At 42.2% G+C, this 27,345-nt stretch overlaps 1 protein-coding gene across 2 annotated transcripts in view; it reads right to left on the bottom strand.

The window, feature by feature from the left end:
• ARID1A (AT-rich interaction domain 1A) overlaps nt 1-27,345 on the bottom strand; it is a 3,912,194-nt gene that overhangs the window by 55,062 nt on the left and 3,829,787 nt on the right. For both annotated transcript variants that reach the window (XM_044084256.1, XM_044084266.1), the window contains exon 19: nt 6,830-6,960. In XM_044084256.1, the coding sequence (XP_043940191.1) occupies nt 6,830-6,960 (131 nt within the window). The remainder of the gene's footprint in view (nt 1-6,829; nt 6,961-27,345) is intronic.

Here is a 27,345-nt window from a genome sequence, read left to right as displayed (position 1 = left end):
ACATAGAGAGGATGTGGAGTGAGAACTACAAAAAGTTGAGACTTTCAGGAGAGAGGGTACCTGAACAAAATGATGCAAGAGAATCTTGAATATATTAAAAAAAAAGAATGGGGAGGGAAATATAAACCCCTGTTGGGTAACCCAGAGGGAGTAAAGGAAAATGGTCAAGACATAGATGCTGAAACAAAGGAATGTAAAGAATATAAGAGAGCTATGGTGGGCCCTTAAGTAAGGCAAATGAGGTTAAGAGGATTGTGGAAAACAACTGGGCAATTCTGAGGAACAGTTCGAAGTTATGGTCTACTGTGGGGATGTTGGACCTAACTTTGTGTTTAGGTCTGGGGCAAATCTGAAAAAAAAAATTTGAAAATGGTTCTAAAAAGGTGGATAGAATTGGTACCTTTAGGTGTGGTTCCTGTTCTCAGTGTAAATTCAAACACAGAAGACACAATCATTATAGGTAACATCCTAAAAACTCGACTTAGGTTTAGATGGGGTAACTGTCAAACTACTTGGGTGATCTATCTGGCAAAGTGTGTATCCTGTCCTAGTTTTTACATGGGTAAAACTGAGTGAAGATGTACGGACAGGATATACGAACACATGTACCACATCACTACATGTAATAAATAGTCATAATGCCCTTTATAAACATTCCTGCGTATGTAAAAATTTTGCAGGATTTAAATTTGGTATTTTAGAGAAAGTTCTTACCAAACCCTAAAGGGGGAGATTTTAGAAGTTATACTGAAGAAAGAGAAGTTAGGTAGCAAATCAAGTTACAGGTCAGTCAAGTTCCGGGACTAAATGAAATGATATCTATAAAGCCTATACTGAAGAGGAAGGCTGCATCAATTCAATAAATAATTTATTCTTTAAGGAAATGGTTTTAACATTCATTTTTTTTTTTTTTTTTTTAAACTTTCATTCATTTTTAATGGACACAACACTTTTTATAATAAATTTTTATAATAAATCTTAACATTTTTTAAACATTTTTATAATATTTTATAATAGACAATGAATTACCATTAATATGTGATGTTTTATGCTTACATTTGACTGTTCACGGGTTGTGTGTTGCTTCTTTTTAAAAAAATTATTTTAGGGATGATGTCAGTAATTAATTAATTAAGGAGGGGAGTATATAAAGGTTGATGATGTTTTTAATGATTGATTCTGATGAAGTCCTGTTGGAGGGAAGAAAGAGCTCAATCCATGTAATTTCATTTGTGGAGAAATGAAACTACGTTTGTGATAATCCATAGTACAGCAGTGTGTTTTTTTTACTTGTGGTGAACTTTGGCACTGCTTTTGGGTCCAACTGTTGCTGTTTTATTTATAAATCCATTAATACACACATTTTATATATATGAGACACAAACGACTGTCAAAAATTGAGACATGGCACAGATGGTTGACTTGGGTGACTGAATCACATTTAGCTGAATTCAAACCTTACACACTGTAGGTAATAAGGTGTGTGAAGAAAAACGCATACTTGACAGAAAAGGTAGAATTTGTGAGAATGTGCAAGATTCTATTACAATAGGTAGTATGTAAGAGTATTTGCAGGTTAGGAATAAGGTTAAGTAAGGGATAGAATTTAGTGCTGCGCGTGTTCTGTGTCCTTTTGTATTGATTAGTGGTACTGTTACAGGAAAGGTTTTTTTTACTGCAATGTGTAGGGTTTGGATTAGGGGAGGGGATAGGATTAACACACGAGTAAGTAAGTGCAAGAGGTATAGCTAACATCTCAGTAAATAAATTCAGCTATGATTTCACACTACCTATCATACATGAGTCCCCTCCAACCCCATCACTATCGACCAGCTCTCAAACACCATCTCCAAAACAAAAACACCATCAAAGAGGTCTAACATACCTCTCTTGCATATCTTCAATCACAGTCTCTCCAGATATGTGCATGGAAAATGGAGAAATGCCACTGCTTCCTCCACTGATGAGATAACCAAGACAACCAGTTTTGCTAGCCTTATCTGTAAAGCCGTGGAATAAACTAATCAATAAGGACATAAAAGATCTGCAGACTAGTCTTGTCACAGTTCAGCTTTATCAAGGATTGATTATGCCTTCTTTTCGCTATTAGCTTCTATGCCCACGTTACCATGGCCCTAGATCAGCTTTCTGTTCACACCGCTTTACCTGTACTTAGCCAAGGCATCCAATACCATTTCCTCATGCTGGCATTATTAATAAGCTAACCCAAACAAACAAATTCCTCTGCAGTTCAATGAATTGCTAAATGGCCAGAACAGAACATGCTACCAGTAAGTAGCAGTTTTAAGGGTCTACCTTAGATTCTCAAATCTGTTCCTCTGAAGTACAGGAAAAAGCTAATAACCAGTGTCTAAGTAAATCTGCACACCACTATAAGCTAGGGACCATCTTAAACTCTCCCTCAACTTCTCTAACATTCCAACAAAATACACATGAATTTGTGCTCTAATCAGGGTCTCCTCCCAACTGCAAAGGAATGCAGTACAGTCACGTCTGGCAAAAAAAAAAATGCTTCTGCACAGTACAACTCATCTTCAGACTGAAACCATGATTTGGAATTCACGAACCTACATAGACAATGAACTGTCCCATAAATCAACATATCTCAAGAGGTGCCAGAAAATCCTCCTCTAATCACTCACCTCATCAGTTGTGGGCTCTTGTCCAACTCACAATCCATCCTAATTTCTCTTTACTATAACCTTGTTCATCCCATCATAGAATACAATGCTCCAACTGGAATGCACAGCTGTAAACAACTCTTAGCATTTTATAACTAAAGATCCAAGGTTTAAAGAGCCACTTGAACTCTGACAAGACTAAAAACACTTCTGCCTAGTCTTCTGTGGCTTAAAGATTCCGAGGGTTGTCTTACCTTCTGAGTTATCAAACCCTAATCTATGCAACCAGTTTTCCTTCAAAAGGAAAGAACATCCTCAGTTTTCATTCATTCCAAAGACCTAGTTTTACATCAAAAATATCATGTCCTGATTCAGGGGTAAATTCATCAACATAATTAGCATTCAAACTTCAATAAGATGAATGGATGGAATTGTGAAAATCAATTCCAGGAGTCACTGGCTAAAAAGCCAAATTAGGCATTTTTGTAACTCAAATCGTATACTACTATACCTTCATTTTCCTTTCTCCTCCAGCTTCACCCTATTTTCCTTCCCTCTACCTTAATCCAAGCGGTTATTCTGTCTTTATCTTTCAAAAGAAGTCAACCTCCTATCACCACCTTCTGAACTATTAGCTCACCTTTAAATGTTCTTCCTATACGGCACTGTTGGCTAATGAATAAAATACTATAAACCTATGAATCATACCTCTCAACTGTCCAGATTTATGCCTCATATTTTTGGCCTGTTCCTAATCAAATTCATGGCTTTCTGGATTTTTGTGGCAAATCAATGAGGACTAAATTATCTAAATAAATGACACCTGAGTTTCAGAATTCATATCCTTCAGAAAATGCATGTTAACACAAGACCTGTGATTCTATCATCTTTTTAAGTTTATAAGAGCAATATTTACACATTTTTGGGGCTTTGTCCCCCCATTATTTTAGGTTTTGTCCAGATTTTCTTTTTGCTATGAGGGTGAGAGCTATGTTATGAATGTATGACAGACATCCATTTGGACAACTCTATGGAGGAGATGAGGCCATATGAAGAATCCTGAACTGGTAATGACTGACTTCTATCCACAAATGAAGATACTTTCTGGACTCCTTGACAACTTTTCTGTTGATGCAAGTTGTTTTGTGGTCCAAACAGCACATCCAATCTCTTTTTGACAGACATGGAAGTCACAAAGGTTTCTTCTACGGAAAAAAAATGACTTATGCCACTGAAGTACATTGCAATTGTTGCAGTGTTGGTGCAAACTCTAGCACCAAAAAAAATGCTCGGTGCCAGGGACAACTGACCAGACTGATACAATGCCATCCCCCCTCAAAAGCTGTTGCTGGCACACAGCTGAACAATGTCGTGTTGACTCCTCAACATCATGAGTCAAAATTTCCTCAATGCCTGCAAATAAGGGCAACATTGGCTTTGATGGCACTAGTTATGTTGAGGGCTGTGGCTTGTAAACAAAGACCACAGCCAATAACAACAAGAACTCTGAAATGCTGGTGCCTTTTTAAGGACAGTTACCACAAGCTAGTCAAACTTGGGACAATTTTATTTCTGAGACAGGCTTTAATTTATCCCAATCCCTTTCCTGAATACCACTAGCATTAAATAACTGCTTTTGACAATGTCAGCACTTTTGATACTAAGGGAAACACTGGCTTTGACAGCACTGCTGATGTCAAAATTGCTGATGTTGAGAGCTGTGGCATGGAAAACGGGCAAAAGCCAATGCCAACAAGCACTCTGAGATGTTAACCTTACATCCAGCAAAAATAAGCACCTTCTGGGTCGAGGAGACCTCTTTTCATCTGAACATATCATCAAGTGGAATAATAAGAAAGAAATAATAACCCAGCTAAGAAAGGAACAACAGAGAAAATGCCACTATTTACCCTGAGGGGCATGAGGTGGCAGACATTTTTTGAGGGGGTTTAACAGTAATAGCATCCATAAGCTTCTCATACACTCTCAGATGTAGGGAAATGGGAGATCTAACCACAGTTGGTGGCAAGGTCACAAACTTATACACTTCATTTACTACTCAAATCAAGCATGGTAAATTTGATGATCTAACTAGTTCTGCTTGAGACTTGTATGAAAACTCTTAACAAGTCACTGTAACCAAAAAAGACTGACTTGCTCTTTTTTTTTTTTTTTTTTGGTGCACACTGGGACCTGGAGAGGAAGGGCTCTCTTTCTAGTCTCCAATTAAATTTCTTCTTTAGAGACCTAGCTGAATCACCAACAGAAAAAAGTAGTGATTTCAGGATCAGACATTGATGGTGATGATCCAAAAAACTTACTTAGGAGTTGAAGGCTTTCAGATGCAGCAAAGAACATCTTTTGCATTCGAGAATATTGTAAACTGTTCACCCAATCTTGTATAGTACCTCAGGGTGAACAAATGATATACTTTGTATTCAAAAGTAGTGTGCTCCTCACCAAGAGGGAATACTCACTGAATACTTGTTTTGTGGAGACAACGTGTTACCACATGTGCATGTCTTTTAAATGCGCGCTCTGTTTTAAGAGATTTTAGTGTTAAGGTCAAAGACTGCCACAGAATTACCTGCAAATGAATCAGTAGTTAAATTCAATAAACATCAGTACAAAGCAGCAGTAAAATGCTACAAAACAAATACCAACTTCAGAAACTATTTTTTTTTTAATTAGCACAAACAGTACACAATAAAACTAGAACAGCAAATACTCAAAAACGTACATTCATAGAACTAGCAAAAAAAATAGCACTACAGTGTAACGTTGAGACATGCAGTTAAGAAAAACTACTTAAGAGTGTCACAAGTTTGAATTAATGCCAATGGCATTCAAAAAAGGAGAGAAGCAAAGGCTTTGGCAAAAAAAAAACTACACTGTCCAAAATGTAACAAAAGTAGCAGAATAAGGACTGTAAACTACCTGGCTGATAATGTAATAGAAAATGTCAAGTTACAGTGCAAGTGCGAGGAAAAAAATAATTTGCTTGTGATCACACACTTTTTTTTTACATGACAAAGTGAACTAGAGCAGGAGGCCATTCAGCATAGCATTCTGGATACAGTGTGTGTGTGTGTGTGGGGGGGGGGGGTGTCATAGTAGCCTGGGAGAGTATAGATGTTCAGATGCCCAAACTGCATTAGCTTTGTTGCAAATGACACCTCGTATCAAACCTAGAAATGTACCTACGACAAGACATACTCTTTCAGGTATAGATGTAAGTAACAAATCTGCAGAATCCTTAGGATAACTAGCTATTACTCCTCTGAATTCCATCCAGCCATGCTTTACAAGTTGTGTCCAACTCCTACAGATACCCAGTGAACAGCTGCAAGCATCCATGCAGTTTACTAAGTAAGTACAGAAATGAAGATTGCAAAGCCTTTCTTCTGTATCAATTTCACACACTTGGGGACAATTTATTTACCAATTTGCCAACTATGTCTTTGGGAGGTAGGAGGAGAAAAACAAATTACATGAAGAAAACCTAGGTGAATACAGACAACATGCAGACTCCTCATAGGAGGCACCACAGCAAAGAATCAAACCAGAGAAGTGGAAAAAAAATGCAGAGAAAAAATATGGATGTCACGCAGCATGAATATAAATACATACCATAACTTTCAGGGAAACACCTTTCACCATGGTTCTCTGAGTTCAGCTAATAAAAACTGATTTCCAACACCAACCCTAAACTGGCTACTCAGACGTCATCAAAAAGGACGATGAGACTGCCCTTCCATCAGATGGTGGTGGTCTCAAACAGTTTTTTAAACAAAATTACAAGCCCTTAAAGTGGACAACTTTAAAATGACTAATAAGTTTCAATTTGAAATTTTCCAAAAACATTGAAAGCTTTTTCTTTCCATCCCTACCAAAAGGTTAACCATGGAATACTAGAACCAAACTTTCAACCCTGCTTTCTTTTAAAAATGATGGTGGTAGTTTAGAGATCCGACAGAACTGGGGCAGGTGGAGCACAAAGTAATATTGTTATCACTTAATAGGATGATAAAGTGAATGACTGGGTTAAGAAAAGGAAGTTTGGGACAGTAAGAAGCAAACATCTATCGCAGTGACAACCAAAATGTGAGACACATGGAAAACCTACTAGTAATGAACCAGGATGAACCTTCAAATGCAATGTGAACTTCCAAGTTCATACAACTTACCTGACCAAGGTTAAAAGTCATAATGCTGTTGTCGTCATACAGCAGAACATTTATGGTATCCAAGGCCCATGTGCTCTCAGCCAGCAGTCCAGATTTAAGGGACATCATCACCCTCCATGCTTCAGGAGTTCCTGTAAACATACATCAGCAACAGCTGCTTACTCAGAAAAGCATTGCATTTAAAAGAATTCAAAGACCATAAACAATTTCACATTACAGGAATGTAAAATTGAAAACTGTACTAAATTTACAGACAAAGAACTCTCATGGTTTACTCATAACACATGATCCAGACGTAAAGCCATTATTCAAGCTAACTGTGGAACAATAAAAGACTTAGAACAAAGCTGTGGGTGTAAACAGAGCTCAGGTTTACATGGTAACAGTCATATTTCAAATTAGTCCTTTACTGAATTTCATAATCGGAACTGTCAAACTAAGGCATGAAAAACTGCATCCCAAAAAACCTCAAAAGCACTCTGGCACTTACAACAAAGTATAATAACCTTAGGTTAGTTACATGGCTGAATTAAGCACAGGGCCCAGTGCTGCCAGTGGGGTCTCCATACATATTAAAACTTCTCATCCATATTTCCCACCTGATTACTTGGGTTCAAATGGTGCTCTGCTTTCTTCTGTTTTTTTCTCTTTCATTAGCTCAACTGCTTTGCATCCGAGCAAATGAGACATCCTGGAGATAAGAGAGGGTAGAAAGGCCTTTTCTCTTTTAGAAAATGCCAATATCAGAGACGTTCCTGGAGACAAAATAAACTCTGGTCTTCACCTTCTTCAAAAAAAGCAGATACTGACTGTGTAGAGACCTTCCTGGAACTAAAAGAATGTGCAGTCTAACTTTTTCCCGGAGCTAAAAACGGATACCAGCATTTGGTGTGTCTGTCCACCCCCCGCTCACATTACCTTTGTCATCCCTTCTTGACAACTGAAATCCAATCCTAAGGGCATCTGACCTAAGAACATTCTTGATCATCAGAGAACATTTTGCTTGCTGTAATAACAGTCATTCCACTCCCTCTTTTTATGTGTGTGTGTGCTATATATATATATATATATATATATATATATATATATATATATATATACACACACACACACATATAATTTTTTTCCCCACTTTTTTATTTAAAGTTGGTTCTTAACTAAGAACACTGTCAGGTAAAGAACCTCTGTACTCTTGACTAAGGAAAGCAGCTCATTAAGAGCTTAGAGCCTTAATCCTCAGAACTATCAGAACCGCTCATTAACTTCTTTTTCTGATAAATCACAGGAGATTAAAATCACTGAGGTTTACAGTTAGTTAATAATGCCAATCGTTAGTTTCAAAGTTGTTCAGAAAATGCATGTGGACAAAAAAATGTGATCCGTTAACTTTTTAAGGGAATTAAAGTAGTCTGCCCCGGTTTCTGATTTTGGAAACATTTCTGACTTTTCCCCTACTTATTAACAATCCCTCGTTACTGCAGTGGTGGTGCTGCGGTAGCGTTGTCGCCTCAAAGCAAGGCGTTGTCCCATTCGATTCTCAGCTTGGAGCGTCTTCTGTGTGGAGGCATACGTGAATGGGGCGTGCCTTCGTTGAAGGTTGTGCGTCAGGGCTGGTAACCCGGTACGTAAAAATCCACTACCAATCATTAGCGGACCAGAGTTTTGCTGTGGCGACCCCTAACCGGGAAAAGCCGAAAGACACAAACATTAACGATCCCTTAACATCTTTTTCTAGTGCATCACCAAGGATTACTGTCAGATGGTGGGAGCCTGGCATAATGGTTAAGGTGTTTACCTTACAAACACAAGATGCAGGGTTTGATTCTCACATGGGGTAATTGGCTAGGCTTACAAATGGCCCACAAGAGCAGTTAGCCTAATACTGATCTATGAATCTAATACCAGTCCTCTCAATTTCACACCACCTACTGCTCTATCCTTACAATTTCACACCACCTACTGCTCTATTAAGTGAACTAGAAATCTGGCAGTTAAGGTTCTTGAGATGTTAAACTGCTTCTTGTAGTCAAGAGAACACGGGTCGAATCCACCAACCTCCATCTGCATACTGTGTAAATTTGAGTAAATGACTTAACCAGAAAGTGATCTAGTGTCCCCCACTAAAAAGGAAACTTTTATCCAGTGGATCAACTGGTTAAAAATGTACAATATTTAAAATCTGTCCCCACCCCATTATTTTCGGCTTTGCAAAGAATTCTTGAGCAAAGAGATAAAGGTATTTTACATTGCTCCTTACAAAAATTAAATTTATGTATTCACCATAACTATATATCTGTCTAGTCCATTTTCATTCTTCCTCAACATATGGGTTATGGATCCAACTAGGCCGCATTCCAGAGACGTATGGATCCAACTGTAGAGCTCCTCCCTCTATCCATAATGCCCTAGTCAGCCTACAATACTTCAGATTGAGTTTGTTGTCTTATAGAGCCCAAGATATAGTAGGAACACGGAAATAATAGTAAAGCTAGGGCTCAAACCTGGAACAAAAGACTTGAAAATATCCATAAGATCTCTCCAAAAGAGGATAAGAGGAGGAAAGAAGGAAGAGGAGTTTAAGAATGAAAATGACCACCACAGATGCACAGTTAGGGTGAGTACATAACTTTAATATCCGATGATGTCCTTTTCATTCTTCCTCAACATATGCAACAGAGTCCCCTCCAGTTATGTGCATCTTGGGTGGCCCTCATAGAATGATACTGCAGAATACTGCCGAACCAAAAGCAGCTCTGCTTCTAGAAGTCAAATCTAGTTTGTAATGAGCAATAAAAGTATGAGTAGATGTGTGCAAATATCGTCAATGGAAGTTCTAGACCAGAAGGCAGAAGTGGCCCTGGATCTAGTTTAATGTGCCTTAGGAGGTTTTTATAAGGAGAGATCTTGCTGAGAATACACAAAAGAAATGCAATCAGTAAATACATTTGGCCAGGGTAATTTTAGAAACTGGTGATCCCAGTCTGTTCAGTGGGAAAGAAACAACTGGTCTGTTTTCCTGAAATCCTTTGCCCTGTGTAAATAGAAACGTAGTGGTCTACGGACATCTAAAATATATAGCATGGATTCTCCCTTATTTGAAAAATTAGGGAAGAAAACAAGCAAATTGACTGATATTCCATTCAGAGGCTAATAAAGATGGATTGATTCGTAAAGTAACCTTACCTTTGTAAAAAACAATGCAAAGGGATTTTGATGAAGGAGCCTGGAGTTCAGAAATTCTCCTTGCAGATGTAACAGCTACTAAAAATGCTGTTTTCCATGACAAAACTTTCAAATTAGTTTTGGTTGAAGGTTTAAAAAGTTGTGTTAACCCCTGAACTACGACTGACAAATCCTGAGGAGGTGACAGATCTTTCACTGGCGGCCTGAGTAAGAAGGTGCGTTTTAGAAAAGTTTTGCGCAATTTGGAAGAAGCTAGAGAGGAAGCAAGCTTTTTCTCCTGAAGTAAAATTTGATATGGCTGCTAACTGTACTTTGACAGTGGAAAAACTAGCACCTTCCTGAAAAATAGAAGCTAAAAACTCCAGAACCAAAGAAACAGGAGCAGTAAAAGGTACAATTTATTTTCTGTGGGCCCAAATTGAAAATCTTTTCCATTTACTTCTGTAAAAATCTTCCTTGCAAAAACTTTCTGGGAAAATAAAAGTGCATGATGAACTGGGAAAGAAAGCCTGGGCTGTCTAGGTATCAAAGAAATTGGAAAAAACATGCAGTTTGTTTCTGGCCTGGAATACTGGGATGCTTCATCAATGAGAAATGCAGGGGAATATCTGGTCTGGGGTCCTGTATCCATGGAGTACAGCGAAGATGAGACCAAAGAAAGGGGAACATCTGGCAAGGCCAGAAGGGGGCAATGAGAATAACTGAGCTCTTTAACCAACTAGCTTTCTGCAAGAATTTTGGAATCTGAGGTAACAGTTGACAGGTGTAAAGGAGACTGCAGGGCTAAACGTGTACTACAGCATCTTTCGGTGACTCTCCTAAGGGGAAATTATAGCAAAGTACCTGATGCACTTGTGGGAAGGCGCACAGAGAACACAACAAGGTTGGCCCCAACGATGGAAAATCTTCTCTGCCACAGACCGATTGAGAGATCGCCTTGTGAGGTAAAAAAAAATGGACCTACTGACTTTCTGCTAGTACACTGGTCTTCCTTGGAATGTGTTTTGCCACCAGAAAGTAGGTGGAGATCACCCACTATCGTACTGCATCTCAACAAAGGGGGTAAGATCAGGTTCCCCCTTGTTTGATGTACCAGACCACAAATGTCAGTTTGTATTGCAATACTTCCTACAGGGAGTACATCTAGAAAGGCCTGCAATACTAATAGAACCACTTTCATCTCTAGGACATTGATGTGCGAATTGCTCTCAAGGGGACCATGTGGCTTGGATCATATTCCCAAGAAATGCCCCACGCACACCCCAACTGGGGAGGTATCCTTGGTCAATGTGGCCACTGGAGAAGACAAAATAAAAGGACGGCCCAGGTAAATCTCATACGACTGACTCCGAGGATGATTTCTGCATTCTCAAGTGAGTTTGACTAGAAGGATAGAGGATGTTGCAGAATAGACCACTGAACAGCTACAGTCCAGTGGAGAACAAGCATACAGAAATGTGCCATAACAAAGTACAGTTATGTAAAATCTTACCATAAAGGTAGATGTCCTTCCCTTTACTGTTGCAGTATTCTTTGCATTTGGGATTCCCTGCCTCAGGCAGCCCATCTGCCCAGTAAATCAAAGTTTTAGGTTGCTTTAAGGTACACCATACATGGCACGTATGCTCCTCCTGTAGCATAGGGCATAAAGCTGACATCTGGACGTACCATCCTCTGAAATGAAAGTACCAGCAGGAATGCCATTTCAAGGAAAACCATACGGTAACTAGTACATCTAGAAGAGAAATGGACCAGTGGAAGGAGGTAGAGAGTGAATACTGCAACAGTGAAGGGAAGGACATCTACATCTACCATTACAGTAAGACTTCACACAACTGTACTATGTCCTTCCATATCACTTTTGCAGTATTCTTTACATTTGGAAGACTGCCAAGGCTCTGTAAGAAACTTGGGAGGGGGAAGGACCAGCAGAACTCCCTAGGAAGCTATGTAAGATGGCCCTAGCAAAACCAGCTCTAGCTCTGGACATTCCATCTAACTTATAGTGTTTGGTTAAAGAATGCCCAAAAGTCCAAGTAATTGCTTCAAGAACAGAATTAGTATCCAAGCCCTCGAAAAAACACCAGAAGCAGCCACAGGTCTAGTAGACTGAGCCTTTGCAGAATAAGGAAGGCTCTTACAGTGAAAAGAGCAGCAAAAAGAAATAGCGTTTGAAATCCAAGAAGAAATAGTCTGCTTGAATACAGCTAATCCCAATAACTTGGGATGAAAGGAAACAAAAAGCTGATCAAATTTTCTAAAAGTCTCAAGTCTTATCCAAATAAAATCAGAGTTGTCTATGCACATCTACTGTTTGCTGCACCTTCTCACTAACAGATTGTGGAGAAGGGAAAAAGTGGGCAAATGACCATACAGATTAAGTGACAACTCATTAACCACCTTGGGCATAAAAAGGATTAGTATCCAGGGACACCCTGTCCTTATGAAACACCAAAAAATGAGAACAAGCCATAAGGGCTTTAAGCTCAGACACCCATCTGGCAGAGGGCCAACAAAAGTACAGTTGTCCAAGAGCAATGTTGCAATGAAAATGAAGCAGCAGCTGCAAAAGGAACCAGAGTCTCAGTTTTTCCAAAAAAAAATTAAGATTGCAGGGAGGAGGAACAGGCTTCCTGGGAAGCCCAACATTTAGGGCGCCTTTAAGGAATTGTTTAACTTCAAATCTAGAAGCTAAAGGAGAAGAAAATTAAAGCAGACAAGCAGAGATAGCCGATAAGCAGGCCTAACAGACGAATAAGCCAACCCAGCATTGAGAAACTCACACAAAGAAAGAACCAAAGGAACATCCACAGAAAGTAGATCCAGGTTACTAGAAAGACACTAAACAGAAAACCTCTTCCATTCAGACAAGTAGGATCTCCTAGTATTGGGTTTCGTAGCCTGTAAAAAGATGCCTATGTGGAAGCAAAATCCCATCAACCACAGTGTCATTTGAAGAGTGGATAGGTGGAAGTGTGTTGTGTGAGTAGGTCCATCTTGTGAGGTAACTTGTAGTGATTTCTCTTGGACAAATGCAGAAATTTGAACCAATGCTGTCTCGGCCAAAAGGAAGTCACCAATAAGATTTTGGGAGTGCCCTGTTGAATTCTGAACAGGACTTTTGAAATGAGGGGAAGGGGAGGGAAAGAATAAAGGAATATCCTCTTCAAAGAAAAAGCGATGGTATCCACCTTCAACACCAGAAAACCTGGGACTGGCACAAAATAGAGGAAGTTGTCTGTTCAGAGGGGAGAGAAATAGATCTACTTCAGAGTACCCCACTGGTGGACAATGTCCAAGAAACGCATACCTATGAAAAATCCATTTGTGGGATTAAGCTAAGGACCTGCTTAGAGTGTCATGGATGGGTTTCCATTGTGCTTATAGCAGAAATGAATGCAATGGCTTATCCATTTAGAAATGGTTTGCTTTGAAATAGCCTTCCCCTCTGCCCCTACAGCAAATGCCACCAGCAGTTGTTCAGATTTCCTTTGAGGTTTAGACCTGTCCAAGTAGAATCTAAGTTGTCTGTGCACATCTAAGGAATGCAGTATCCATTCCCCTTTATTCTGTGGATTGGGAAAGAAGGTTGGCAAATGAACTGATTAAGAGCCACACTGGATACCACCTTGGGCATGAAGGATGGATTGGTTCTGAGGGACACTCTGTCCGCATGAAAGATGATGAAAGGCTCCACTGCCATAAGGGCCTGTAATTCAGATACCCTTCTAGCTGAAGTGAATGCTAAAAGGAAAGCTGTTTTCCAAGAAAGAAATTTTAAGTTTGCAGTACCAGCTGGCTCAAAAGGAGGTAGAGTGAGTTTCTCCAAGACAAAGTTAAGGTCCCAGGCTGGGGTTGGAGCTCTCCTGGGTGGTCTCAAATTTTTTACCCCTCTGAGGAACTGCTTGAGCAGTGGATGAGAGAAGAGGGGACGTTCTCTGTGTTATAATGAGCTGAAATGGCTGAGGCGTGGATTTTAATGGAGGAAAAAGACAGGCCCTTGTGAAGCATTGCAGACAAGTATTGTAAAATCTGAGGTAAATTGGTCACTGCTGTGCTCATCCCTTGAGATTGGTTCCAGGCACAGAATCTTTTCCATTTTTCAGCATAAGATTTTTTAGTACTAGGCCTTCTTACCTCTAAAATGATATCCATCACAGGTTTGCTGAGGGATGGTAAAGGAGAGATTAAGTAATTAGCCAGGCTGCAAGGTTCAGTGTTAGAAGCTGAGGGTGCAGAATCTGGTTCTCCTGCTGAGACAGCAGGGAAGGAGTCTGAGGCAGGTGCCATGGAGATAACCGTGACACACTGCACAGGAGGGGGGTACCAGTGTTAGCGCAACCAGTCTGGAACAATCAAAATCATCCTCGATTTGTCCAGTTTGATTTTTAGTAGTACTTTGGAGAGCAGAGACAGAGGGAAGGGAAGGCATAAACTGATAGGATTTTCCAGCTGAAGGAAAAAGCATCCACTTTCCAGGCTTGTTTGTGGGGAGTCCTTGTGCAAAATTTGTCCAATTGGTAGTCCTGAGGAGAGGCAAACGGGTCTATATCTGGGCTCCCTCATTTGCTTGTCAACATGTTGAAAATCCTTGGTTCCAGTTTCCACTCGTGTGGGTCCATGAGGTTTCTGCTTAGTCAGTCTGCCAGTGTATTTAATTTTCCTGGCAGGAATTGAGCTTGTAGGTGCACTTGGTAGCTCAAGGCTGTGTGCCACTATGCCATGGCTAGTCTGCAGAGGAGGTAAGAATGTGTACCCCCCTGCTTGTTTATATACCACATAACAGTGGTGTTGTCCGTCTTTACCATTAGTTGTCCTGAAGAATGTGGTCTTTGAAGGCTGTCAGAGCATTCTGTACAGCTAACATTTCTTTTTGATTGATATGCACGTGCATTTGACACGGGTTCCATTTGCCCTGAATGCACTTCCCTGCCAGGTGAGCCACCCATGAATAGTCTGATGAGTCTGTTGTTAGGGTTTGGGGAGCAGGGGGTGGTGTGAAAGGTAGTCCCTTGTTTTGGTGGCAGGCCTATGCCCACCAAAGGAACTCTAGGCGTAGGTAAGGTATGATAGGAATCATTGTTTCTAGGTCTTGAGAATGTTGACACCATAGGCTTTTTATATACCACTATAGTTTCCTCATATGCAGTCTTGCATATGGAATTAGAAGAATGCAGGAGGTCATGAACCCCAAGGCTTGCAGTATTTTTCTTGCAGATAGCAGGGTTTTGTGGCCACTTGTTTGAAGTAGGTTGTCAAATGAATTTGTTTCTCTGGCATGAGGTAAGCCATCTGGGAAGTTGTATTCAAGCTTGCTCCCAGGAATATAACTTGTCGACAGGGTACCAGGTGTGATTTCTTTTTGTTTATGGTGTACCCCCAGTCAAGTTAGAACCCTTTGTACAAAGGCCAGATGATTCAAAAGTATGTCCTGGCTTTCTGCCTGAATTAGACAATCGTCCAGGTATGGGTATATTGGAATATTTCTTTGCCTGCAAAATGCAATAATTGGAGCTAGGTACTTTGTGAACACCCTGGGCACAGTAGATAAGCCAAAGGGCAGTGCAGAGAACTGATGGTGTGTGTAGCCTGCTTTGAAGCGTAGGTATCTTCTGCAAGATTCCCTGATTGGGATCTGCAGGTATGCTTCTTTTAAATCTAGTGTTGCCAACCAGGCATCTTTGCCTAGCATAGGAAGTAATTGGTGAAGAGTCAACATCTTGAATTTTGGAATCTCCAAAAAGGTGTTCAGAGTAGACAGGTCCATGATAGGACGCCATGAATTGTCTTTTATGGGTACCAGGAAAAGTTTTGAGTAGAAACCTTGTCCCTTTTCCTCTTCTGGTACCAGCTGAATAGCCCCCATGCTTAAGAGAGAAAGTACTTGTTTTTGGGCCTCTGCCCACTGTTTTGGGGGTAGGTCTGGCCACCCACTTGGTGTTGGCAACGTGTGGAAGTGAAATCTGTATCCCTGGGACACTATTTAAAACCCATTTGTCCTGGGTAATGAGTTCCCAATTCTTGGCATGAAGAGCAATCTTTCCCTCCAAAGGGGCAGTCAATTAGTAGATAAGTGCTTGGAAATTTTAAAAGGAAGTCATTGAGACAGTTTACCATGGGGGGAGTCTTATTCCCAGATTTGGAAGTGGAGGCCCCCCACTGCTTAGTTCTGTGTGTCCCCTGGGACTGAAACCTGTTTTTTTTTTCTGTCTCTGGGTTTGGCTTGAGAAGACCTGGATGGGTCTGGAAAGGACCAAATCTTAGAGGGCCAGTGCCTACTAAATCTAGGAGGCTGACTTGTAAAAAATCTTTAACAGTCTGCATAGATTTAGCTTTATCTTCCATCTTAAGAACTTCCTCAGCCTTGATGCCAAACTGGAGGTCCTGATTTAAAGAAGCATCCAACAATTTAGCTTTAACATGATCCAGCAAAGATTGCTCCTTAAGCAAAGCTTGCCTTCTGAGCACAGACTCAGTAACAGCAGCCCTGCAAGAGGCCTCTAATGAGTCAAAACCACATTGCAAATTATGGTTTCCAACTTGTTCAGCAGAATGAATTAAATCCTGTAATTCTTGATTTTCCATACAGTCAGGAATCAACAATTTTCTGTTTAAGCAGTCCAATAAACATGTTGCTGATGCTTTAACATATGAAACTGGTAGTTTAAAGCCCTAATGGCCAAGGTTGCAGAAGTGTAAACCTTCTTACCCTATCTATCCAGCAACCTGGAGTCTCTATCAGAAGGGGTGGGACTTTTAGCAGTAGAAGCTTTAATGCCCTTGGGCCCCTGTGAAATAGTCTCTGGATCTACAATACGATTTTTGAAAAGTAACTTGTGGGACTCAGGGACCCTGTAGTATCTGTCAGGTTTTCTGGGAACAGAAGGCAGGGAATCAGGGGCCAAACTAGACTCCGAAAAAGCATCATTAACAATGTCTAGTACAGGAGGAACAGCTAAAGGTCTATGCTGAGGTAGGAGAAGGAAATCCCTAAGCCTCTTTTTTGAATCAGAAAAATCCTGGCTTTCCCAGTGGAAATGCTCCCTTAGAGTATGTAAGGTTTCCCCAAAAGAAAAATCCTCAGGAGGAGAAGCAGAGGGAATGGAGTCCTCTGCATCAGAATCTTTAAGTAGATGAGGGCAAATCCAGATCATCGGAAGAATCAGAAAAAACAGAATCCTGATCAGAAGATTCATAATCAACTTCAGTCCTAGGCCTCTTATAAAGGGGGGGGGGGTTGGCTACCCCTGTTTAGAGTTATTAGATCTTCAGCCATTCTTATCATTTGTTTTTTAGGCCTAGAGGCCTGAGCATGTGGCCTGGGCGATGGTTTTTTAGACATGGATTGAGGTTTAGGCAGGTCTAAGTAAAGAAGGAGGCGTCAGTTTAATATGCAAGTCCGTAGGCCTGAATACACCCTCAGAAGCCGGTGCCTGCACAGCGGCTCCGGACCCACCCAAGGTAGAGACCTCCGCGGGTTCCATAGTTAAAGCTTCTCGCGGCATACCGGACCCCGAATGGGTCTCAGTAGAGGCCTGCAAATCAGAAGTAGCGGGTATCAGGGGATGCCAAAGCGCCTCACTGAGTACCAGCGAACTGGCGACTGGCTTAGGAGAAGCGTCGTCGGCAGTTTTGGACCTCAGCAGCCTGTCTCTGTCTTTATCTTTGTGTTTTTCGGAATCCTGGTAGTCGGATGGCTAACCAACGACATTTCTGGATAATTAAACCGAGAACCGAAATATTTAGAGGCGAAAATATACCAACGACGGACAGTGCGCTGATTAAATAAAGCACAAAACTGACACCAAGGTACGTCGTGGTCAGGGCCTAGGCAAAGAATACAATACGAATGAAAATCTTTATGAGGTATTTGCTTTCCACGAGTAATGCAATTATTAACTTTTACCGACATCGGTAAGGAGCAAGAAAAAGTTTCCCCAACGGGGTACTTCGCTTTAGCTGAAGACTTTGGTTCTGAAACTCGAAAACAAAAATTTCAGGAGTCGGCCGACCGGCATTTGCAAACTGCTTCTGCTTCGGTCACCGCATGGCAAGAAAGACTGATGTAATGGCATCGGCTGCATGTTTTATACCCCTGACGACCCGACATCATGGAAGAAGGAACAGCAACCGACAGGACCCAAGACTTTGTTAATCAGGCCGACTGAGGGCTACCTGCAAGCAGATAACCCAAATGTAATGACTGCAACAGTGAAACATGAAGAACATCCTGGCTTACCTGGAAAGGAATACTTGAGTCCCTGAAGACTGATTATTCTTAGCAGGAGGGGTCCACTTGCCACCCTTTTTGCCCTTAGGAGGAGGGCAAGATTGCCTGTGAACAAAAGCTGGCTTACTGGGGTAGTTTCTCTGAAATTTAGGAGCAGGAGAAATAAGTTATGTCTTATTGGATCTAGGACTATTGAATGGAAGTTCAATAGTCCGAATCCACAATCACTGAACACACTAACAAAAGCGCTTTCGTTAGTGTGTGTTAAAAAAAAAAAAAAAAAAAAAAAAAAATTAATGTTTTTGCAAGGGGGGGGGGGGCAAGCCCCCCTGTGCCCCCCCCCCTACTTAAATATTCTCACCCCAAGATTGCACTACAGAGGGGAAAAGGGAATTTTCCCTTATCCGCACCATAGTATGCCCTCCGCAACAGGCATACTTACACAATAGTGCTTCTTCACTGAAAAGTATGCCTGACTGATGGTGATTCGGTGATGTTGTCGTTCGGTGATCCGTTCGGATCCCGTCTTATCATAACATTACATCTGTGTTGTCAATCTTCATCTACTCTTGACTCTTGGGTGTCAGTTCTGATCTTCAGAACCGGTCCTGCTGTTATACAGATTGTGCCAGCCAAAAATTTCTTGAGCTAAAAATCCACAATGCCCCTCTCCCATTCACTTCAGATAGAGTTTGCACACTTACAGAAAGCCAGAAAAACCATGAGCAAATATGAAGAAGCAGTGTCCAAGGTAAACCTTAACAATGCATCCAGGACAGAAGTTCACTCCTCCAGGAATTCACAGCAGGGGGAAGGAGGGTAGGATGCCAAGAATAGATAAAGACTGACAACAAAGATGGAACGTTACAGTAAGACAAGACTTCTTTATCTAATGTTGTCAACCTTCATCTATTCTTGACCCTTGGGACAGAGTCCCCAGCTACTTTTGATCCCAGGTGGCCATATGGAAGGATATTCCTGAGAACCATAGAACCAAAGGATGCTCTTCCCCTGGAGGCCAGATCTAATTCGTAATGAGTGATAAAAGTATGTGAACAGCTCACATTGCTGCAGTGCATATTTCATTCATGAAAGCCTTGGAATGAAAAACAGCTAAAGTGGCCATTGACCTGGTGGAATGCACTCTCACTGGCACAGGTAACTTGAGATTCTTTTTATTATATATGTAAGTAATACAATCTCTTAGCCATTTTGATAAGTTAACTTTGGAAACAGACTTCCGAAACATTGGGCTGCAGAAGGAAACAAAAATGTTCTGATTTTCTAAACTCTAGTTCTGTTGAGATAGAAATGCAATTGTCTGTGAACATCCAGCACATGGAGGCAATACTCACCTTTGTTGGAAAAACTGGGGAAGAAAACAGGCAAGTCTATGGTTTGATTAATGTTGGACTCTGACTACCTTTGGAAGAAAGGATGAATTGGTTTTGGGTGAAACTCTATCTTTGGGGAAAATTAAGTAAGTGGATTTTGACAATAAGCTCCTACATCTCAGTAACTCACCTTGCTGATGTTGTAGCAATGAGGAAAAGCATTTTCCATGAAAAAAACTTTGGGTCGCATATTGCTGCTGGCTCAAAGGGGGAAAGCACCAAAGACTGGAGAACAATGGTCAGATCCTATGGCGAAAGGGGGTCTTTAAATGCAGGCTTCAAGCACAAAGTTCCTTTGAGGAATACTTTACGTAGTCTATGTGAAATTAGAGGAATGTCCCTGAAACCATTATGGAAATTAGAAATGGCAGCAAATTGGACTAACTGTAGAGGTGGAGGCCCCTTGATCAAAAAGAACGATTAGAAATTCTAGAACTTTTTCCACCGGAGTGGAGAAAGGAACAAGATAGTTATAAGCCCCGATTGAAAAGCTCCTCCACTTACTAAGGTAAATTTTCCTAGTGGAAGCCAGCAGAATTTTCCGCACTGGAGTAGGTATATCTTTATGCCTGGCGACTAGTGGAATTGAAGGAACCAAGCTATCAGCTTGAGATTTGGAAGGTTGGGGTGCACCAGTCCCAGAGGGTGAGACTGCAGGTCTGCAACTAGGTCCAGAATCCAATGGACAGTGAACTAGATGAGTCCACAGGAAGGGGAACCAAATTTGTCGAGGCAATAGGGTGCAATGAGGATCACTTTGCTTCGCAACCTGGCTGCTTTCTTGAGAAAAAGTGGGATGAGAGAGAAGGGGGAGGAAGGCACAGAGGAGACCCTGGGGCCAATTGAGGAGAAAAGCTTCCCTCAGTGATTGCCCCTGAAAGGGGATCAGGGGAAAGTAGCTTCTGCATTTGTTTTGGGGTGATGCAAAAAGGTCGCAGCAAGGCTATCTCAGGATTGAGAGACCACTTTGGAGGCAGTAGAATGCATGTACTCAGTTTGTCCGCTCCCTTGGATGTTCATTGCTATCAGAAAGCGGTTGGAGGACGTAGCCCATTGCCACATTCTCAGGGCCTCTCAACATAAGGGGTAGGACTTGGCTCCACCTTGTTTGTTAATGTACCAGACTAGAGACTTGTTGTCTGATTGGATCGCAATGGTCCCTAGGGGGAGGAAAGATTGAAAGGCTTGCAACCCTAGAAGCAATGCCCTCATCTCCAGGACACTGATATCCAGATTGGCCTCTATCGAGGACCCAAGTGCCTTGGACTGTTCTTCCCAGATAATGCACCCCCCCCCCAATCTGGGAGGCATCCGTTGTCACTATAGCCTTGGGTTGAGGGGGGACAAAAGGATGGCCTAATTAGGATTTCCTTGGATTCCATCCACCAGGATAGGTAATTTTTGCAGCAGCTGGTGATTAATATGGAGTAGTTCACTGGATGGGTTAGAAAAGACCATTTTGATGCTAGAAGCAATTGTAGTAGGTGCATGTGGAACCTTGCTAATGGGACTAGAGTGACTGTCGCTGCCATGGACCACAATGCTTGAAGGACCAAAAGCACTGGAACTTTGTTTTTGCAAAGAATGGGAAGTACTTAGAATTTTATCTTCTGTAATCTGTGCTGGGGTAGAGGGGCTACACAAGAAATGGTGTTCAGATGAGCTACTATAAATTCTAAATTTTGAGAGGTGCTTAGCTAAGATTTTGTTTGACTGATTCCCAAGCTCAAGAACAAATGCAAAGTGAACTCTGTTGCTTGAAGTAGTAGATGTCTGGCGGAAGTGGTGATGAGCCAGTCGCCTAGATATGGAAATACCCAGAATCTGTGTACTCTCAAGTGAGTTGTCACTGCTGCCATACATTTAGTGACTACCCTGGGGGCTGTGGTGAGACCAAAGGGCAGCACTCTGAACTGAAAATGACTGGCTCCTAGCTGAAAGTGGAGACACCTTTTGGACCGTTTGTCCATTATTGTGGTAGTAAGTGTCTTGAAGGTCTACAGAGCATATCTAATCATTTTCCTTGAAAAAGGGAAGTATAGACTGAACCATGACCATCTGGAATTTGGACTGCTGAACAAATTTGTTTAGAATGCTGAGATCCAGTACAAGTTATCCAGTCCTGTCTCTTTTGGCACTAAAGAACTTTGAGTAAAATCCATGTCCTATCTGGTCTGGTGGGAGTTCTTGGATGAGACACTGTAGCAGCTTTTGGATTTCTAAGGCTGCTTGGTCTTTCTGATTGGGTGGAACATCAGGGAGACTTGCAAGAGATCTGGATAAAGGGTGAAGGGGAAAGAATAACCTCTGGTAATAATTCTCTGCACCCAAACATCTGTGGTTATCTGTTGCTAGGCTTTTGCATGCAGAAAATCTTCTCCAGACTGCTTCCAGAGCTGAGCAATTAGGCCTCCTTTCAGAAGCACTGGTAGAGCTGGCCAGAGGGCGTCTCTGGAACCCTAATTCTACAGGCAATCTCTGCCTCAGGGTCGTTGTCCTCCATTCAAGCTCTCACCTGCCGCCCAGAGGGGAGCCACTTGAAAAACCCTTGGGTCTTTTTGAACTACTACTTCCCACTCCTTTGATTCCTAGCTTAGGATTGTTGGGGAGCAGAAAAATATATGCCCACAGCTAGTATCTTCCCATCCTTCTCGCACCTAGCTAGAGAGTTTCTTTAACTTTGGGGCCAAACAAAGAAGATTCGTCAAAGGGAGCACTGATGAAGGAAGACTTGAATGGTTTCGCAAACTCACACAGGTGCATCCAGGTGTGTCGCCTGTTAGCAATGCTTGAACCAGGTGTGTCCTGGTCGTCCCTAGGGCTGCATGTGAAATGAACCATATGGACAAGTTAGGACTCCAGGGAAGCTAACAGAGGCCACTTTTTCTTAGACCGTATCAAATACAGCTCCCGCTAGGGTGTCTGATAGTTCCTTGATCAGATCTCTCTGGAGACTAGTAAAGTTTGCCAGAAAATTCAAGTACCTTAAGGTGAAGGTTGATGGATGCAATGACCCACTTTCCAAATCTGTCCATCACTATAAACTCTTGGTTAGGGGGACAAACAGAGGAACTTTCCTCGGAGTTTTCCTTTTTGGCCGCTGCCATTACCACCATGACCTCTAATGCTAGCCCTTTAGCCCCATGCTGGTGGTCCTCAGGTGCAGAAAGGATCTATCCAGTCTCCAGGGAATCGGTTCTATGGAGTCAGGATATTTCCAAGCCCACTGAGTGAACAGTTTGATGAGAAAGTCAGCAGGAGGGATCACCCAGGAAGTAGATGGGCGAGACCCAATGGCTTGCAAGTACAGAGACTCCTCACAGGTATGGTCTTTGGGCTTTCAGTTACCCTGCTGTTTAAGGATCTCAAGAATGTCTCCAAAGGAGGCATCTTCCAGGGGTGACCGGGGGGGAACCATCCCCATCATCGAAATCAGTGCCCTCGGTGATGGACTCTTCAGGGGAGTCCAGGTGCTTCCTCTTGCATGTTTTCTTCGTAGAAGGCTCCGCAGTGGGAATGTCTGGGGAGGTCTCGGAAGAAGGGTGGTCCTCAGTTGGGATATCATGTAACCTTGGAGCTCATTGTCTGGGTGCGGAGGTTGGTGGAAGCTCCCAGTAAGGAAGGGGTCAGGGTATGAAACTCCAATACAGCAGGAGCCACCTGAGAGCCTGTGGTGCCCAATGCTCTCTCCATAGCCTGGAAAGCAGGACCCCCCCCCCGCCAAAGGATGGATAGGAGCCCAGAACTGAGAAAGATGAAGTTAGAACCGGGTTCGCACCCTGTCCCAAAAGACACCCCTCAAGGCAAGAGCCAAGGAAGAACCCCCAACTGCCAGAGTCCCAAGAGGTAAGGACGACTCTGAATAAAATACAGGCATAGACTCAAACCTCCCAGGCCTGACAGCAGAGCCAATCTTGGGAATCCACTGGTTATGAAGGAACAGAGGAAATCGGAGCAGAGAACAGAACCGAAGGCAAGGGGGTTGTCGGTGCCTGAGCAATAGGAACCTGAGTGGTCAAAGTAGGAACTTATAAAGCCTCTGAGGAGGTCACAGGAGGAATAACCAGAGCAGTCCTGGGAGAAAACATCCCTGCTCCAGGAGAGAAAGGGACTTAGGAAGAAGAAGAAAGACCCCTCACCATGAGGAGCTGGTCCACCAACCTCGCCACATCGACTTCTGAGAGACTCCTGGAGGAGCTAACAAACAATCCAGACGGAGATTCTAGCCTTTACAGAAAGGGACTGTGAAGATGACCAAAGAAGGGGTTAATGGAAGAGGAATAATTTGTCCTGGGTGTATACAGAAAATCAATTTTCAGCACTGAAGGGGAGGTAACCTGTTGCGGTGCATAAGAAGTCGGCACTGATCCGGAAACTAAAGACGGCAGTACTGGTCTAGGAGGCAGTGCTGGTGTTGGGAGTCTGTGCCAAAGAAGCAGAAGTGACTGGTGGCGAAGAAGGAATCAGTTCAGAGAGCTTCGGAACCAACAGAAGGAGACTTTTGCTTTCTTGATGTTGGTGCCAATGGAGATGTCGGCACCAAGAGAATAGTTTTGGAACCAGAGGCCTTAGGAAACTTTTCGCCCTGGATAAAGCTTCTTCGAAGGGGGACTTAAGAAGCCCTTTAAGAATAAGCTTATTTTGACATTCTACCAAGGCCCTAGTACTGAAGGCCTGGCAGATAGAGCACATTGTGTCTAGATGAGGAGCACCAGGACAATAAACACAAGCCGAATGCCCATTCAAATTATGCATTTTTTGGCTGCAGTCCTGGCGCTGCTTAAATCCATTCATGCATTTGGACTTTTCTGCCATGTTGACAAGTTGCAGACAAGGTCAACAATAAGACCACACACAAACAGAAGGATAGAGTGGAAAGGAGGAAGTTCTACCAGTAATTCTAGAAAGAAAGTACAGCTGTGTACACTTACCATAAATGTAGATGTTAGAGTGTATTCACTGTTGCAGTCATTACATTTGGGTAATCTGCTGGCAGGTTGCCCTCAGTCGGCCTGAATAACAAAGTCTTGGGTATTGCGTCGGTTGCTGTCTCCTCTTCCATGACGTCAGGTCATCAGGGGTATAAAACATGCAGCCAATGCCATTTTATTCAGTTTTTCTTGCCCCAGATGTCAGATGCCCCCAAATGGGGAGCAAAAAAAAAAAATTTATATATACACACACATATATATATATATATATATATATATATATATATCAACAAATAAACAGAAATATATGTAAATGCACTTTTAGCAACATAAACTTTACCTTCATCTAAAAGCAAATACACCACAAAGGCTTTAGAATATAGTGAAGGAAAGAGAAGTTATAGAAAAGGAGGATGGCGGGTGGGTAACCCGGACTGCAACAGTGAATACATTCGAACATCTTACATTTATGGTAAGTGTACACAACTGTACTATGTTCTTAGTGTTTCACTGTTGTGGTCATTACATTGGAGTAGCATCCCAAAAGTTATGGATGGGAGGATGGAACTAAATAGAATTAGGAGCGGCTATAAGGCCCTGCAGAACTGCAGTGGCAAAGCCTGTCCTGGATTGAGAGAAGAGAGGCAAATGATGATGCTTTGTGAAGGAATGAACAGAGCTCCAAGTAGCAGCCTCTAGAATGTCTTTGGTCGGAACTCCTCTGAGAAAAGCTGCTGAGGTAGAGGCAGCCCTGGTGGAATGTGCCTGATCCTCTTGGGCACAGGTTTACCATGGTGCAAGTAGCAGAAACGAATGCAGTGGCTTATCCACTTAGAAATAGTCTGCTTTGATATAGCCTTCTCCTCTGATCCTGCAGCAAATGCCACCAGTAGTTGCTCAGACTTTCTTAGAGATTTGGTCCCGTTTAAGTAGAATCTTAGTTGTCTGTGTACATCCAATGAATGCAGAATCCGCTCCCCCTTGTTCTGCGGATTTGGGTAAAATGTTGGCAGGTGAATTTTTGGATAACAGCCACACTGGATACCACCTTAGGCATATAAGAAGGATTGGTCCTGAGGGACACCCTGTCCAGGTAAAATGTAATAAAAGGCTCCACAGCCATGAGAGCCTGTAGTTCTGAAACCCTTCTTGCTGATGTGATTGCCAAGAGGAAAGCTGTTTTCCAAGATAAAAATTTTATATCTGCAGTAGGTGCTGGTTCAAAAGGAGGCATGGTGAGTTTTTCCAGCACAAAATTGAGGTCCCATGCAGGAGTTGGTAATCTTCTGGGAGGCCTTAAATTTTTGGCTAATCTAAGATACTGTTTAAGCACAGGATGAGAAAAGAGGGGAGGCTCCATGTTATAATGAGCTGAGATGGCAGAGGCATAGATTTCTTTTTGAAGAAAAAGATAGGCCCTTGTCAAGCATCTCGGTCAAATATTGTAAAATCTAAGGAATATTGGGCTTTGCTGTGTCTGTTCCTTGTGCTTGGTTCCAAGCATAGGATCTCTTCCATTTATCAGCATAAGATTTTCTAGTACTAGGCCTTCTGGCTTCCAAAATGACATCCATCACAGATTTACTGAGAGGTGTTGTTTGAATAATTAAATGATCAGCCATGCTGCAAGGTTCAGAGTTTGGAGCTGAGTGTGCAGAATTTGACTGTTCTGCTGAGACAGTAGATGAGGTATTTGAGGAAAGTACCAAAGAGGGAGTTGATACATATTCCTTAGAATTGGGTACCAGTGCTGGCGAGGCCAGTCCGGGGCAATCAGGATCATTTTTGGTTTTTCCTGTCTGACCTTTAGTAAGACCTTGGAGAGAAGAGGCAGAGGGGGAAAGGCATAGACTGACAGGTTTTTCCAACTGAAGGATAGGGCATCCACTTTCCATGCTTGTCTGTGCTAAGTCCTTGTGCAGAATTTGTCCAGTTGATAATTTTGGGGAGAGGCAAATAGATCTATTTTTGGCTCCCCCATTTCTGTCTTAACATGCTGAAGATTTGTGGATCCAGTTTCCACTTGTGCGGGTCCATAAGATTTCTGCTTAGGTCGTCTGCCAGAGTATTTTGTTTTCCTGGCAGGAATTGAGCTTGAAGATGTATTTGGTAAGTCAAAGCTGTGTTCCACAATGCCATGGCTAGTCAGCAAAGGGGGTAGGAATGTGTACCCCCCCCACTTGTTTATGTACCACATAACTGTGTTGTCCATTTATCAGTAGTTGTCCTGGATGAAGTAAGTCCGTGGAGGCTGTCAGAGCATTCTGAACAGCTAGCATCTCTTTCTGGTTGATAGGCAGATGCATTTGTTTTGGGCTCCATTTGCCCTGAATGCATCTCCCTGCCAGGTGGGCCCCCCATGCATAGTCTCATGCGTCTGTAGTTAGGGTATGGGTGGCAGGGGGTAGAGTGAATGACAGTCCCTTGTTTTGGTGACATGTCTCTGCCCACCAAAGAAACTCCTGTTGTAGGCAGGGAATGAGAGGAATCATTGTTTCCAGACTGTGACAATGTTGGCTCCTAAACTTTTTAGGTAACACTGAAGTTTCCTCATATGCAGTCGCACATATGGAATTAGTAGAATGCAGGATGCCATGAACCCCAAAGCCTGCGGAATTTGTCTTGCAGATAACTGGGTTTTTATTGCCATTTGTTAGAAGCATGTTGTCAGTTGCCTTTGTCTGGCGTAAGGTAAGCCATCTAGGCAGTTGTATTCAAGCTTGCACCCAGGAATGTAATTATTTGAGAGGGTACCAGTTGGGATTTCTTTTCGTTTGT

The sequence above is a fragment of the Protopterus annectens genome, chromosome 1.part1 (genome assembly GCF_019279795.1).
Source record: "Protopterus annectens isolate FY-2018-M chromosome 1.part1, PAN1.0, whole genome shotgun sequence".
NCBI lineage: Eukaryota > Metazoa > Chordata > Ceratodontiformes > Protopteridae > Protopterus > Protopterus annectens.
This window is presented reverse-complemented; position numbering and strand designations above follow the sequence as displayed.